Genomic DNA, 16,873 nt, shown 5'->3' on the forward strand with positions numbered 1-16,873 from the left:
CTACCCCAGAACTTAGTACAGTGCCTGGCACAGTGTAATTGTTTGACAAATACCGTAAAAAAACAACTGTAGTAGCAGTTTGGATGGAGAGGAAAGGGCAGATTTTGGTGATTTTTTGAAGGTAAAACCAATTGGATTTGGCGAAAGATTGAACATGTGGGTACAAGGGAGATGAGATGAGAATAAAGCCAAAGATATGGGCTTGTGAGACAGGGAGGGTGGTGGTGTTGTGTACTACGATGAGAAAGTCAGGGCAAGGGGATGGGTGGGAAGATGAGGTGCTCCGTTTTGAAAATGTTAGGTTTGGGGTGTCACGAGGCATCCACATAGAGCTGTCTTGAAGGCAGGAGGAAGTGTAAGACGGCAGAGGAGGAGCCCCAAAGTTGTTCTATACATCTCAAATGCACAAGTACTACAGTAAGAGTGCCACTGAGTCCAGGCCTACTGCATTCAGGCTCCGCTCCAGGGGAGAGTCCAGCTTTGGCTGCATGTTGTCACGGGGTTTCTGGTGGTTGCATGCCAGAGGATGCGGTTTGGTTCGACTGACCCCGTTCTCCCCACTCCGACACACACCAGGTTGTTTTCGGCTGTGGATAGACATACAGAGCACCCTCACTCACAGGTCCGTGTGCTGCTGCTTTGGAGACATGGGGAAAGCCGGACCTTATCCCTTGAAGTAGGGCACCTGTCTTTTTCTTTGGATAATTGAGATTTTATTCGCTAGATAAATATATTCAGCACACCGAGAGCTCCATTGTCTTCAATAGATTTTTTTTCAGATTTCCTTTTCCCCTTCTCTATCAGGTTTTCAAGCCCGCAATGCCCTTCTCCAGTCAAACCTTTCCCAGACCCAGCTAGCTACTATCTGGTAAGTGCGTCATCTCTAAGTACAAAAGGACACATTCTCTAACACCCCTTATAAGAGGGCATTAATCCAAATAGCACATGGCAACTTGCGTGCCCAGGGTGAGAGAAGCAGAGTGGCTCAGTGGAAAGAGCACCGGCTTTGAAGTCAGAGGTTATGGGTTCAAATTCCGACTCCGCCAATTGTCTGCTGTGTGATTTTGGGCAAGTCACTTAACTTTTCTGTGCTTCACTTACCTCATCTGTAAAATGGGGATTAAGACTGAGCCCCCTGTGAGACAACCTGATCACCTTGTAACCTCCCCAGCGCTTAGAACAGTGCTTTGCACATAGTAAGCGCTTAATAAATGCCATTAAAAAAAATAAGTTAACGGTCTTCTCAAACAATCAACCTGAACTTGAAAATCGAGTGATGATATGACAGGTTTTGAGCCACTGAAGATTCTTGGTTCTTCAGATTGTTTTGTTCACGGTGTTTGCAATGATAAAATATCACCGTCGAGGAGACAAAGATGTTGTTATTTTGACTGAACCCGCAAACCGAGTCCAAGTTTAAAGGACATAGTGCGGAACTCTTTAATGTAGGAGCAAGGTCTGTGGAGTCTGCTTGCTTTTTCTCTCATCTATCATCGTTGTCAGGAGAGCTGGGCCGCTGTTATGGGTCAGACAGAGCCCCTAAATCGATCAAATCAATCAATCGGTGGTACTTATTGGGTGCTTACTGCATGCAGAGCACTGTACGAAGCACTTGGGAGAGGACAATAGGGTTAGACGTGATTTCTGCTCACGAGAAGCTTACAAACTACAGCATGGAGAAGGTTGTGACAAGTTAGACCTAGGGCCGCCCTGTCAGCAGTGCTGTGAAGTCCAAACACTATCTCCTCAGCAGTTATACACTGCTGATTCCATCCTTGTAAGTGTCCTTGAATAGTTGTTTACCCCTATTATTTCTTTATCTGTGTGCCTATTGTTCAGTTCCCACTTTGTGCCAGAAGCAACGCTGAATTAATAGGTTTGTAACCATTCCCCAGAACTCCATTCAGTGCTTTATGCGTTGAAAACACTCAACAAGGGTCTTAAGTGTTATCTGACTACAGAGACATCTTCCTTGACAGGCAGTCCGGTTAATTACAAAGCCAAGCCTCCCAACCCCGATTAGAAGGGAGAGTGAGACTGTGCCATGAGGAGTTTGAATTCTCATTTTTGAATTGAATGTGAACTGAAGCTTGCTGCGGGCAGGGAATGTGTCTGTTTACTATTAGATTGCACTTTCCCAAGTGCTTACTGTAGCGCTTTGCGCACGGTAAGTGCTCAGTAAATACGGTTGAAAGAATGACTGAAGTGAGCAGCTGTTTTTCAGTCACCAAGTGGTGACTGATTCATTTCATACAGACTATAATCCAGGCATTACTACGATCCAAATTTTTCATCTTTCATCATTTTTCGTGGTCTCCACCCTCGCCGTTTATTCTCCGTAGGTCTCTGGCTGATGTTGACGGGGACGGACAGTTGAAAGCTGATGAGTTTATCCTTGCTATGCATCTGACAGACATGGCCAAGGCGGGCCAGCCTCTGCCATTGACTTTACCTCCCGAGCTTGTGCCTCCATCTTTCAGGTGAGATTATTCTGATGTGAAGAGATGTTATTCTACATAACCGTGATCTCTGTCCAACCTGATCAAGTTGTATCTGCCTCAGTGTTTAGTACAGTGCTTGGCACGGAGTGAGTGGCTGACAGTGCAACAACAATAATAATCAGGATATAATCATACAGTTTTAATAGTGCTTTATGGATCCCAGCTTTTTCAAATGTGTAAGTAGAAGTAAACAGTTCATCTGCTATATAGGAGTGGAGTCTCCTACAAGGTTAGTTTGAATCATGTCAGGACCGTGTCGGGGTCAGAAGGCTGTTTCCCAACTGAAAAAAAAAGCAGTGGAAGCCAGTTCTCCATTCTTGGATCAACTTGCAGGGAAATGGGAAAGAAGGTAAGAAAGTGTGCCCATAAAGAATTTAGGTCTCTGGGCTGCACAATCCTGTCCTTCCCAACTTCTTTCCGCCTTTGTGGCTGCCCTCTCCCAACGCAAAGAATTTTCCCCAGGATCGAGAGTTTAGGGTGTCCTTCCGGGAAAAATTCTGACCTGCATCGGTTGTGCTGGGGAGACCTGGAGACGCATCAGAGAGAGTGTCAGTGGTACCAACCACACGTAACTTTAAGAATTGTAGTTTAGCCAGGAACCCATGGGTAGAGAGAGAATCAGAGAGATCTAGGAAGTTGTGTACGTGATTGTGTGGTGACCTGTTTTATGGTGAATCAGTAGGATTCTGAAAAAATGATATAAAAACTGCCTATTAAAGACCACTTAAGACACCTATTCCGGTTATTTAGACCTCTTTTAAATACTGCTAACATGTACTGAAGCTTTATCATCTCAATGATCCACACTTGATAAAGGTTAACTTGAGAAATTTGTTTCTCAGAGGAGGAAAACATGTTGAAACCCTTAATGGATCTCTACCTTCATACCAGAGAATGCAAGAAGAAGAGCCTCAGAAAAAAATTCCAGGTAGCTTTGATATGCTCGGTTTTTAATTGTAACAAATTTAAATCAGCTAATGTCACAGAGTATTTTTAGTTTGTGTGCTTTATTGACTTACATGTTTAGTGGTTTTTTACTTATGGTCGAGGAGATTGGACTTGGGAAAAATTATATGTAGACATTCATCTCCCCAACTCACATTGTTAAATTCCCAGATGGTATATGAGATGGTGGGGGGGCATTTAAGTCCTCAGAACCATTATCTTAAGTAATTAAAAGTTTAAGTCCTTCTAAAAACCCAAGTTGAGTGAGGAGACTATTTAGCAGAATACGTGTACATATCCGCTTATTCTCCTCCTTTTAGAGTGTTCTCAAGGTAAGTTTTATTGTGTAAAGCACTCGAAAGTAGATTTGCATGTGAGTATCTGCTATAAACCACTGAATGTGGTTGAATGCCAATTTCAGTTCATTAAAACACCTTATGATATAGACAATAAACATTCAGATTGTGAAATAATGGTTCTTCAAAGTGCTTTATTAAAATTCACTGAAGAAAAGTGGAAAAATGCATGTTTGCCAGCTCAAATTGTTGACTGCTACCCAGTTGAATTCTTACTGAAACACATTTGCGAATATCGGAATTCAGAGGAACATCCGTGTTGTGAAAACAGTATACCTGAAGTGGTGCTGACAGAATGCACTGCATCCTGCAACTATCTCTCCATCTCTCCTGACTCCCATTCCTGTTCATAATCCTCAAACAAGTTGTTTCTCTGCCATCCCAAAACCCCCTCCACTGCCCCACTGCCCCGGCAGCCTCTGCTCTTCTCCTCCACCTCCCTTGTTGATGCTTTACATTCTGGATTCTGTCATCTTCACTCGACTGAGCGGGCTCTCTCTCCCAGGTCATGAATGAGACCTCCTCCTTTCAAAATCAGATAGATTCTATTCTTTCAGAATTCTCCTCAAACTCTTGGGTGCATGTGACATCGGGGGCTACTTACTTTCTCCTGGAAACATTATCTAACCATGGTACTATCGATAAATTACTGTCTTTGTTCTCCACTTCTCTGATTTTTCAGTTTCTGTCACCGGTTCTCTCTCTGCCTATCGGTCCCTTACTGTGGGTGACCCTTGTGACCGTGCTCTGCATTTCCATGTGTTTTCATGCTGCAGTTGCTCCCTGAGGGGAACTCATCCAATCCTATGGCTTCGAATACCACCCCTGGGTAGATGACTCCTGCTTCTACCTTGCCAGCCCCAACCTTTCACCCCCTGCACATTTTTTCCCTCCCTCAGACTCTCTCCACATCATTTATCTGGTGTCAAGGTCCACATTTCCCAACCTAAGCTTCTCATCATCCCTCCCAAATACTCTTTCCCACCTAACTTTCCAATTGTGCCTGACAATATCACCATTTTCCCCATCTTTGATGCCTGTAAGTCAGCATTATCCTAGACTCCCCTTTCCCTTTCAACCTTTGGTGTGTTACCGTATCCTCCATATTTCCAGGTTCTGCACCCTTCCTCTTCATCCTAAAGGCTACAGCTTTGGTTCAGTCTTTTGACATTTCCCAACTCAACTTCCATCATGAGCCATCTCACAGGTCTGTCTGTTACCAGTCTCTCCCCTCTTTAGCCTGTACTATTCTCTGCTGTCCAAATTATTTTTCTAAAAGATTTTTCTGAGCATGAAAACCTCCAGTGGTTACTGATCCCTGTCTGAATCACATAAAACAGTTGCTTCAAGGCACTCAGTCAGTGGTCTCCTGCCTGCTTTTCCACTCTCGTTTCCCACCACCTCTCAGCTTACAGTCTTCACCCCTCTCAAAACGGGTTTACTCACTGGGCCTCATTTTCGCTTCTCCCACCTCCAAGCTCATACTCATTCATCCATTCATTGAATCGTATTTATTGAGCGCTAACTGTGTGCAGAACACTTTACTAATATCATACTCATATCCTCTTCCCAGGCTTGAACTCCCTCCTCCAAATCTAGACTACAAAGACTATAGCTTACCATCAGTCAATTAGTGGTATTTATTGAGCACTTACTATGTGCAGAGCACTGTACTATGTGCTTGGGAGAATACAATATAACAAACACATTCCCTGCCCACAACAAACCAAAAGCCCTCCTGAAGTCTCATATTGTCCAGAAGGCCTTCCTTTATTCATTTTGACTCCCCGGGTCATAAATGCTCTGCCCCATTCCCCCCCACCCCACCCCCAAATGGCTACTTCAGCACTTTTGACCCACCTCAGCCCTTGTTTGGCTTCAACCTCCGGAGGAATTTACGAACACATCTTATTGAGCTCAAGCTTCATATCGGCTCATAGCGGGTAGGTGAAGCAACAGAAGCAGATGAGCTTTTCATTCTTCTTCCTATCAGTGAATAATTTTAGTGTCCGTCATTCCTGCTCGATTGCAGATTCCTTCAGCACACGGCCCTCTTTGTGTCAAGCAGAAACTCTGGACCTTTGGCCTTGAGAAGCGGCGTGGCGTAATGGAAAGAGCCCGGGCCCGGGAATCAGAAGGATGTGGGTTCTAATCCCGGCTCTGCCATTTGTCTGCTCTGTGACCTTGGGCAAGTCACTTAATAACCACTCTGGGCCTCAGTTACCACATCTGTAAAATGGGGGATTAAGACTGTGAGCTCCATGTGGGACAGGGACTGTATCCAACCAGTTATGCCTGAATCCACCCCAGCGCGTAGTACAGTGCCTGACACATAGTAAGCGCATAACTAATACCATTATTGTTATTATTAACTACTCCTCTGCACCTCTGCCCCTACTATGCACTTGCATAAACTGTTAATCACAGACTCGTATATCTTCACCATTCCTTCATATTCCTATCCTAAGTTATTTTCACGTCTGTCTTCCCCATTAGTTCGTAAGCTTCTTCATGCCTACTAACTTTATTGCGGTCTTCCAAGTGCTCAGTATAGTGCCATGCGCGTAGGTACTCAGTAAATACTAATGGGCTTTTTTTGTTGTCGTTTTAGTTACCTTTGAGGACAAAAGAAAAGCCAACTATGAAAGAGGAAATATGGAACTTGAAAAGAGACGTCAAGTTTTGCTTGAGCAGCAGCAAAGAGAAGCAGAACGCAAAGCTCAGAAAGAAAAGGAAGAACGGGAAAGAAGAGAAAGGGAGCTGCAGGAACAAGAATGGAAACGACAACTCGAATTAGAAAAACGCTTGGAAAAACAAAGGGAGCTGGAAAGGCAAAGAGAGGAAGAGCGGAGGAAAGAGATAGAAAGACGTGAGGTAACTTTTGTTGCTAATGTTAATAAAGCCACCCACATGCGAGTGAAGTCGAGTTCCACATTTATTTTTTTGCAGCGACTTAGCTTTTTTTAGTCTTAGAAAAGCTCAAGAAATCATCTGGTCCAGCTCCATGCTGTCAGCCAGAGGAATGACTAATAGCATCCAGCATTCTTTCTTTTAAAGGTGTCCAAAAATAGCAACTGAACAGCCTGCTTTGGTCACTCCCTCCAATATTTTTTATCACCCTGATAAGCAATTCTTCCTTATGTCTATCCCGGATCTTTTCCTGTTTTAATGTAAGCTCGTTTCCTATGAGCCCCTTGTGGGACGGGGTCCGTATTTGGCCTGGTTGTCTGTCGTAGCACATAGTGCAGTGCTTGGTGTATAGTGGGTGGTTCACGAGTACCACAGTTATTAATAGGGACAGTTTAAAGGCTGTCCTTAAAGGCCCCGGGGTGGAATTTGAGCTCTCTTTGTAAAGTGAGGCGGGAGGCCATCAATGGCCCTTCTGTTCCTTTCTCTGACCTCTACTTGTTCTATCTAATTTATCCTCAAATCTGTCTCTCTATAGACTGTAAACACCTTCTGGTAGGGGATCGTGCCTACCGATTCCATTATATTGTACTCTCCCAAGCACTTAGCACAGTGTTCTGCACACTGTAAGCTCGTTAAATACCATTGATTGATGGAATGACTCCTTTCATATACTTGAAGACACTAAGTCACTTCTTAACCTCAATTCTCAGCGAGGCAGCCTCTTTGACTTTTCCTCGTGATATCTCTTACCCAGTTCTTCTGTCAGTTTTGTTCCCTGCCCTGGACTCTTAATTTCTCCAAGTCTTTTCCGTAGCATAGTGGTTCAGACTGGACAGAGTAGTCCAGTAAGGGTTTGATTTGCGGAGAGCGGAGTTGCAGCTGAAGAGAAGGTGGGCCATTACTCTCGCAGCCTTCAATTCATTTCAGAGCTCGGTGCCACATTGGCAGCGTATCTTTTATCTGCTGGACTTTGTGTTTTTGTTTTCTCCCCCTCTGTCAGTGCTCCTTCAGAAACTGGCCATTTAGCAAAATTTGATGAAAGCTTGTAGCAATATTTAGAAAATCTTTGGCCGTCTGCGTGATCGCTGTGACGCAGACTGGTTCGTAAAGCCTCAGTTATCTTAGAAAATGCTCGTATTCTGCAAAGCACTAAATGGTTGGTGGCATGTATTCTCCAGAGTTCACTTTCAGAGCAGAGTCATCACCCTTAAGCAGTTCCTGGATTTCTGTGTCTAAAAATACTCTGAGTCTGTTGAGTTTAAAAGCATTCCTGGAGGACCAGAAGCAAATTGGAACCACAAATCTTAGGTCCCTCATTGATAATCTAACAATTACCAATAGACTGTGAGCCCCTCTCCCCCCCCGCCCCCTCCACCACCACCACACGCACGCCCTGAAGGACAGGGACCCTGTCTAATTCCCACTTGTGTTTTCTTTTCCAGCGCTTAGTACAGTGCCCTGCACCCAGTAAGCCCTTCATAAATACGATTATTATTAGTACTGCCTTTCTCTATTCCCTTTGGTTTCAGAGACTAAAAGATAAGTAGGTTCTTCCCAGCTCTCCCAGTCTTTAAAGCCCCTTCTGAAATCCCATCTCCTCGAGGATGCCTTCCCCAATTAGTTTTTCTTTTCCCTAGGTCCTTCCATAATAATAATAATAATAATGATGGCATTTGTTAAGTGCATACTATGTGCAAAGCACTGTTCTAAGCACTGGTCAACTACCACTCAGCACTTTGAGGCCAACTGTGCACTTACGCACTCATTCGTAGCCTTTCTGTTCTGATCAGCCTACATGCCCTTCTAGTTAGATACTCACTCATCTTCATTTCTGTTTTTATGTTCTCTTTCATCTATAATCATTTTTTGATAGTCTCCCCAACTAGAGTGTTAGCTCCTGGTGGGCAGAGGCTGTACCTTCTAATTCTGTCGTACTCTCCCAAACACCTAATTGCCAAGTGCTTACTATGTGCCAGGCACTGTACTAAAAGCTGAGGTAGATACAAGCTAATCAGGTTGGACACAGTTCATGGCCTCACCGTCTTAATCCCCATTGTACAGATGAGGGAACTGAGGCACTGAGAAGTGAAGCGAGTTGCCCAAGGTCACCCAGCAGCCATTGGCGGAGCCGGGATTAGAACCCAGGTCCCCTGAATCCCGGGCCCGTGTTCTTCCCCATAGGCCCTGCTGCTTCCCTTAGTGGCAGTGTTCTGAAAACAGTAAGTACTGCATAAATAGTATTGATTGACTAATGTAGTTATAATTTATGAGAAATTTTTGTTTGTAGGCAGCAAAGCAGGAGCTTGAAAGGCAGCGTCGGCTGGAATGGGAGAGAATTCGCCGTCAGGAACTTCTCAATCAGCGCAACAGAGAACAGGAAGAAATAGTCAAGTTGAATTCCAAAAAGAAGAGTCTTCATCTTGAGCTAGAAGCACTGGTAGGGCACCAATTCAAATGAAACCTATCTGACGAGTGGTTTATCGACTCATCGAAGTGCCCTAAACTAAGCCTTAAAGCAGTTCCGCTTTTAAAATTCCACGTCCTCTGCCTTTGCTTCCTTCATCCCTCTTACAGCTTGGCTAAACTCTGTATCCATTAAAAATGGAGGAGCAGGTAAAGAAAAAATAAGGAGTAGTAGCAGTATGGCTGGTTTGGGATTTGCCCTGAAAAATAATTTTCTGGGCCTGGAATCCTGCGACTGGGACGAAGTCGGTGATAACTATATCCCCCAAACCCCCAACCATGAAGTTAACAAGGTTGGGACGCAGAATAAGGACAGGCAGTGACATCACTTGCAGCCTCCCAAGATTAACAGCCTGATGGAGTCCCATACTGGGGACAGAAATAGGAACCTGACAAGTTTCTTCCCCAATCTTGCTGAAATCTTATAAAGACGTTTGAGACACCTCAGTGATTTTGACATTGGCATAAAAACCTCATTCTGCACGTAAGAACACGTTGTAGTAAACCTTCTTCCCACGATCTGATAGAGCCTTTTGTCTCTTTATAGAACGGTAAACACCAGCAGATCTTTGGAAGACTCCAAGATGTTCGAATACGGAAGCAATCTCAAAAAAGTGAGCTGGAGATTCTAGATAAGCAATGTGACTTGGGAATTATGGAAATTAAACAGCTCCAGCAACAGCTCCAGGTAGTCCTATTCTTAGGTCTCTTTCTCCACTTTATTCTACTACTTCCAAATTCTAATAGTTTCATTCTTAGACTGTAACCTCACTGTGGGCAGTGAACTTGGCTACCAACTCCTGTTACATTGTCCTCTCCCAAGTGCTTAGTACAGTGCTCTGCACACAGAAAGCACTCATCAATACCAGTGATTGATTATGTATTTTTTAAATTTGGCATGAACTTCACTGGGTCTCGAGCGGTTATACTAGTTCTCACAAGCAAGACATAAATTCTCTTGCCGCTAATAATTAATTGCTGACATTTCTGAAAAATGTGTGCTTAAATTGGTCTTTTTTCACTTATCGGGGTGTGATTTTTTTTTTTGTGCTTGGGTTTATTATTTTATGACATTTGGAAACGGATTTTCTTTTGATTTTTCTACCAAGGTAGATACTAGTATCTAGATAGATGCTTTGCTTCTTCTTCTTTTTGAAGGAATATCAAAATAAGCTGATTCATCTGGTGCCAGAGAAGCAAGTCTTAAATGAAAGAATTCAGCACATTCAACTAGATAACACTCCTAGTAAGTGTCTTTAAAGTGAAATTTTGTTCCAGCCTTTTTGTATGCGAAGCAACATTATGTCGGTCCGATTCTTTTCTTTAAACTCTACTACTCAGCACTACTTCGTTTCGCTCCATTCCATGGTCCACTAGGAATTTGAGATAAAAGGACAAAAGCGTGAAAGATGATATGAGAACAGTGTCCTCCCTGTCTTTCTCATCACTGGAGACAGCAGCCCTTCCTTCCTGTCCCACAAGCCTGTAACCGTGGCATTATCCCTGACTCTCCTCTCTCCTACAACGCACATATTTAGTCTGTCCCCGAATCCTGTCGACTGTACCTTCCCAACATCACTAAAATCCACCCGTTTCTCTTCGTCCAAACTGTGACTCCCCTGATCCAAGCACTTATCGTTTCTCGCCTTGATCACCCGCCTCAGCCTCCTCCTTGCTGACCTCCCTGCCTCCCGTCTCTGCCCACTCAAGTCCCTATTTCACTCTGCTGCCCAGATCATTTTTCTACAATAATAATAAAGGCAGTATACAAGGCCATAAATTAAGCAATATTGATTGCTTGAGGAACAAAATCATTGCTTGGAAGGAGCAAAGAGATGATAGGATATAACGAGAAGAGCGAAAAAGTAGGTAAAAAGGGAGACGGAATGGGGAGGCTCTAAATATTTTGGAATGTGGTGCGACGTGCTCAGCGTGGGTATTTTAGAAAGAGACGTGCGGCTGCAAATAAGAGTAAATTGAAAAGCAGCGTGGCCTAGTGGATAGAGCCCGGGCCTGGGAATCAGGAGGACCCGGTTTCTAATCCTGACTCTGCCACTTGTCTGCTCTGTGACCTTGGGCGAGTCACTTCTCCTCTCTGGGCCTCAGTGACCTCATCTGGAAAATGGGGATTAAGACCGTGAGCCTCATGTGGGCCAGGGACTCCGTCCAACCTGATCAGCTTGGATCTGCCCAGCGCTTAGTACAGGTGCTTGGCACGTGGGAAGCTCTTAACAAATACCACCATCATCATTATTATAACAATGAAGGCCCTTTTTGAAAAGACCCCAGGATTCTGTGACTCCGCAGTAGGCATCAGATAGACGATGGCATAGAAACCTAACTGCCCGGTACTTCTGTTTCAGATTCGGGTGTTGGCGTAGTGCTCAAGAAGTCACTGGAAAAGGAAGAAGTGTGCCAAAGACTTAAAGAGCAATTAGATGCCCTCGAAAAAGAAACGGCCTCTAAACTCTCAGAAATGGATACATTTAATAATCAACTCAAGGTATGTCTATTTTTTAAGCATTCTTTATGATTTGATACTCTAGTTGTTTTCCCTTTTTTCCCCAGTCTCATTTTTGCATTTCAAGGTTTGAAAGAATATCCTATGAAAAATGACAGATAAAGCAGACATTTTGTCACATGTAAGGGTACGACTTTGCTTCACCCCAATTATACTTAAGTCTTGAGAGACAAATTAGAGTAAAAATGTTTTTATAGCTGCCCTGCGTAATTAACCGTGTCCTTTACCAAAGTGCTAATCCGCTGTGGATCGGCTATGATTTTACTGTTCTCGGTATAGTTATGGAGGGCTGGACTTCCAGACGCTCGAAAAAAAATACATTTAAAGTAATTTCGACAACAGTACCCTCCTATGAACGTAGCAGATTATCTCTGAAACAGCAATGAACTTTGGTTCAAATTTTAAAAACAAGATTATTTCACTAGGAGTAGCTTATGTAATCGTGGGATTGACTTACTCATTCACTCCGATTGTGTGAGTGGTTTCCTAGCACTAATACTAATCAGTTTACAGTTAATGCGATGCATATAGTACTCCGTTTCTAAACTCTTCAAATTACACTTCTTCAATTCATATTCCTTTGCCACAGTGGACTAGCAGGCTTCTCTGCTCCATATCGTGTGTCTGTGAATAATGTACCATTTTTAATCAGGTGTTCGTTTATCCCAAAGCAACTGCAAGTGGCAAAAGAAATCAGAAAATTATCTAGCCTTAAAGTAAATAATTCTAGATGAGGACTAGACCAAAATTACTAGACTTTTGCTAGCTTTGAGTGCCAAGTGTAGAGGGCTAATAAAATTTACCTGTGGCACATGGTTTTCCAACGTGTACTTTCTTCGCTGCTTTTCTCTTTTTGGCTTATTTTTAGTTACGTTAATATAAACCATAAAATGAACTGCTTGACTATAGGAGAGAGGCCTCATTGGCACTTATTAAAGAGAGATAATTTGGGGTAAAATACATATTAATACCTATTTGCACAATGGAAACATTGATTTAGAAAAAGCAAATTATTTATCATTGACTTTGACACCTGTCTACATGTTTTGTTTTGCTGTCTGTCTCCCCCTTCTAGACCGTGAGCCTTTTGTTGGGTAGGGACTGTCTCTAGATGTTGCCAACTAGTACTTCCCAAGTGCTTAGTACAGTGCTCTGCGCACAGTAAGCGCTCAATAAATACGATTGAATGAATGAGTGAATGAATGAATGAATCGGCCAGGCTATCTTCCCTACAATACACAAAATTATGCAAAGTTTAATATGGCTTTTTATCTGCCTTATCTTACAGTGTGGGAATATGGATGATTCTGTTCTTCAGTGCCTTTTGTCTCTGCTAAGCTGTCTCAACAACCTCTTCCTCTTACTTAAGGTTATTTTCTAATCTTTAGCATTTTTTTGTTATTTCACAGTTTTCTCTTATTTTTATGTGCACTATTCTTTGCATTTATCTGAAAACCTTTGCTTAAAATACTCATTATAAATAATATATGCTTTTTTTAATTTCTGCTTGCTTTAATATACTTCTGCAACCTAACTGCCTGCTTTAGTCCACTGCCAGGAATCTAAAATAATAATAATAATAATAATAATAATAATAGCATTTATTAAGTGCTTACTATGTTCTAAGCACTGGGGAGGTTACAGAGTGATCGGGTTGTCCCACTGGGTGCTCACAGTCGTAATGCGTATTTTCCAGTTGAGGGAACTGAGGCCCAGAGAAGTTAAGTGACTTGCCCAAAGCCATACAGCTGACAGTTGGCAGAGCCGGGATTCGAACCCATGACCTCTGACTCCAAAGCCCGTGCTCTTTCCACTGAGCCACACTGCTTCTCTAAGTATGTCTTTAGTTAATAATTGTGGTATTTGTTAAGCACTCAGTATGTGCCAGGTACTGTACTAAGTGCTGGGGTCGATACAAGCAAATCAGGTTGGACACGGTCCCTGCCTGTCCCACATGGGGCTCACAAGCCTCCCCATTTTACAGATGGGGTAACTGAGGCCCAGAGAAATTGAGCGACTTGCCCAAGGTGGACAAATGGTGGGATTAGAACCCAGGTCTTTCTGATTCTCAGGCCCATGATTTACCACTGGGCCACGCTGCATTAGTTTTGGTGTATAGTGTATAGGCCTCAATCATTTGTGTGCATGTACGCCTTACAGAAGGACCTGGGTTCTAATTCTGCCTTTGCCTCCTGTGTGCTGCGGAGCCTTGGGCAAGTTGAGCTCACCTCTCTGTTACCTCATCTGTAAAATTTGGATTAAGACTGTGAGCCCCATGTGGGGCAGGGACTGTGTCCAACCTGATCTGCTTCTATCTATCCTAGCGCTTAGTACAGTGCCTGGCACACAGTAAGCACTTAACAGAGACCACAGTTATTATTATGAGCAAGGCACCGTGTTAAGCGCCGAGGTAGATACAGGCTAATCAGGTTGGATCCAGTCCGTGTCACACGGGCGGCTCAAAGAATCCATTCCCATTTTACAGATGAGGTAAGAGGTGACTTACCCAGGGTCACTCAGCAGACAAGTAGTGGGGCTGGGATTAGAACCCAGGCCCCTCTGCCTCCAAGGCCTGTGCTCTGTCGATTAGGCCATGCTGCTTCTCCCGACATCCTCAGATAGTAGGTGTGAGGACGCCCTCAAATAGTGGGTGCGATAACAGAAGAGGCGACCACAGGAGAGCAGTTAGGGAGGTGGGAAGAGAATCAGGTTAATACCCAGCTCAGATGGCATTTCTGGGGGAAGAGAGTGAGCCACGGCGTCAGAGCAAACCAGCCCTGTAGCCCGTTCACAACCTTTTTGGTCCCTTATCCTCTGGGTTCAAAGATTTTAAAATAATAATAATGATGATGGTATTTGTTAAGCGCTTACTATGTGCAAAGCACTGTTCTAAGAGCTGGGGGATACAAGGTGATCAGGTTGCCCCACGGGGGGCTCACAGTCTTCACCCCCATTTTACAGATGAGGCCCAGAGAAGTGAAGTGACTTGCCCCAAGTCACCCAGCTGACAATTGGCGGAGTCGGGATTTGAACCCATGACCTCTGACTCCAAATCCCGTGCTCTTTCCACTGAGCCATGCTGCTATGTGCAGAGCATTGGACTAAGTGCTTGGGAGAGTACAATACAACAGATTTAGCAGACACACTCCCTGCCCTTAAGCTTACAGTCTAGAGGGGGACGTAGACGATATGGGTAAGTAATTTATAATAGATAGTTTATATAACTTAAAGATATGGAATAGGTGGATGGGGGGAGAGTTCCGGGTTAAAGGAAGGGTGTGGAGAAGGGGTTGGCGGCGAGACAGACCAGATCGGGGCACAGTGAGGAAGCCGGAGCAAACCACTCTTGATAGTATCTTGCATTTTAAATGACTCTGAGTCACTTAAAAAGCCCCGTGACATTTTTTTCCTGAGTTTGAAAAAAGGATACCACTGTATGTTCAGAACATCTCCGCAGTTGTCGTGTCTTCCCATTGAAGTGACTGTGCGTGTGTGGGACTTGGAGGGAATGATTTCTCTTCTGAGAAACGGGATCTTTTTCACTGTGGGATGAAGAACCTCCTTTTGGCATCCATTTTTCAATTTTCAGTTGCAGTTCTACCCTGTTTAAGGAAACTAGTTTGGGAAAAGGCCTTTATGGTTTAGTGTTTGTCCAGAGTAAAAACCCCTGTTAGATCAAGCGCTTAGTACAGTGCTCTGCACATAGTAAGCGCTCAATAAATACGATTGATGATGATTTGCCTCCTTAGGTAGAGATATCTAAGGATAGAGGGATGTTGACACTATACTCCTTCGGGCATATATAAGCCTTGATGTTGGCCAGCGAATGAGACATATTGAACATCTACTAAATTCTCCCGGCACCATTTTTGAAGTCAGTTTGCTTTTGCACCGGTGGTGTGGGGTGGGGAGGGAACAGGGTCAGTCTGAGAGACTCGATTTTCCAGATTCTGCCCAGACCTGAGCAGTTCAGTTATTAGTTTGGCGTGTTCGTCCATCAGTGTCCTTTGCGTTTGACGGTGAGGTAACTGGACGTGAGGTTTTATTCCTAGTTGCCGGAATGGCTGAAAAGGCCTGAGCCTCAATCTCTTCCATCCTCCGCACACCAAAAGTTGCCCTACAAACCTGATGCTGTTCTCAGTTTTCCCTCTTGCTGCCCCTAACTTCCTTCGACAACGCTGCTTCGAAAGATTCACTGGATTGCTTTTTTAAATATGACCTATGTGGATTTGTAATATGCAACTGGCACCTAGGAGGCTTTTGTGTTGTAAATGTTCATCATAATCCAATCTGCGATCTGATTTTTTTTTTTTATGAATTCTAAGTAGGGAATCAAGTACCCTCAGTTCTCTTTTCTCCCCTAATAGTATTTGTTAAACATTTACTGTGTGCCGCCAGGTGCTGTACTAAGCGCCGGGGTAGGTACAGTTAATCCCATGCTGTCGCAGTGCGTTTTGAGTAAAATGCTCTCAGGGAATTAAGGAATATTCTTTTGGCAGCGGGCACCTGTCTGGATAGATGACGACGGAGGGAATGGTTGTAAGCGTACGTTTGGTGAGAATTCATGCACAAGTACTAAACATGGGGTTCGACGCGACCGCAATTCCCGTGTTATAAGAGAACGGAGCTACCCCCCCGTAGACTGTAAACTTGTGGGCAGGAATCTCATCTGCCAACTCTCTTATATTGTATTTTCCCAAGCGCTCAGTACAGTGCTCCGCACACAGCGAGCACTTAATAAATAGCATGATATTTCTTTGGGTAGATCATCTCGAATTAATGTGTAAATGGATAAGAAATTTGGGTCATAAATAATTAAAATACAGGAAGTCCTCAGACTTTGGCACAGTTGATTCAAGCGCATAGCATAGTGCTTTGCGCAGAGTAAGCGCTCAGTAAATACGATTGAAGGATTGATTGAATTGATTCCTGAGCACTGCATTTTAAGTTGAAGCGTGTTGAATCTAATTCTCTCGTCGGACCAGTGTTACAAATAGGGGATGAATTCCAGAATCAAGATCAGATACTCTGTGTTTACCAAAATTACAATGACTTGTATCCTTAATACTTAATAATTCTTATTATGTTATTTAGTAAGCACTTGCTATGTGCCAAGCACTGTATTAAACACTGGGGTAGGTAGTAAACACAATTATTAAGAGCTCATTTTGGCAGAT

At 43.6% G+C, this 16,873-nt stretch overlaps 1 protein-coding gene across 4 annotated transcripts in view; it reads left to right on the top strand.

Annotated features, from left to right (window-relative positions):
- The window catches only part of ITSN2 (intersectin 2), a 140,968-nt gene that overhangs the window by 63,219 nt on the left and 60,876 nt on the right, over positions 1-16,873 (top strand). For 3 of the 4 annotated variants that reach the window (XM_038751015.1, XM_038751017.1, XM_038751018.1), the window contains exons 9-17: positions 805-868; positions 2,343-2,480; positions 3,344-3,429; positions 6,414-6,676; positions 9,000-9,149; positions 9,723-9,863; positions 10,334-10,421; positions 11,539-11,678; positions 12,985-13,065. In XM_038751015.1, the coding sequence (XP_038606943.1) occupies positions 805-868; positions 2,343-2,480; positions 3,344-3,429; positions 6,414-6,676; positions 9,000-9,149; positions 9,723-9,863; positions 10,334-10,421; positions 11,539-11,678; positions 12,985-13,065 (1,151 nt within the window). The remainder of the gene's footprint in view (positions 1-804; positions 869-2,342; positions 2,481-3,343; positions 3,430-6,413; positions 6,677-8,999; positions 9,150-9,722; positions 9,864-10,333; positions 10,422-11,538; positions 11,679-12,984; positions 13,066-16,873) is intronic. The other variant, XM_038751016.1, reaches the window with a different exon arrangement.

Source organism: Tachyglossus aculeatus, chromosome 9 (assembly GCF_015852505.1).
Source record: "Tachyglossus aculeatus isolate mTacAcu1 chromosome 9, mTacAcu1.pri, whole genome shotgun sequence".
Taxonomy (NCBI): Eukaryota; Metazoa; Chordata; class Mammalia; order Monotremata; family Tachyglossidae; genus Tachyglossus; species Tachyglossus aculeatus.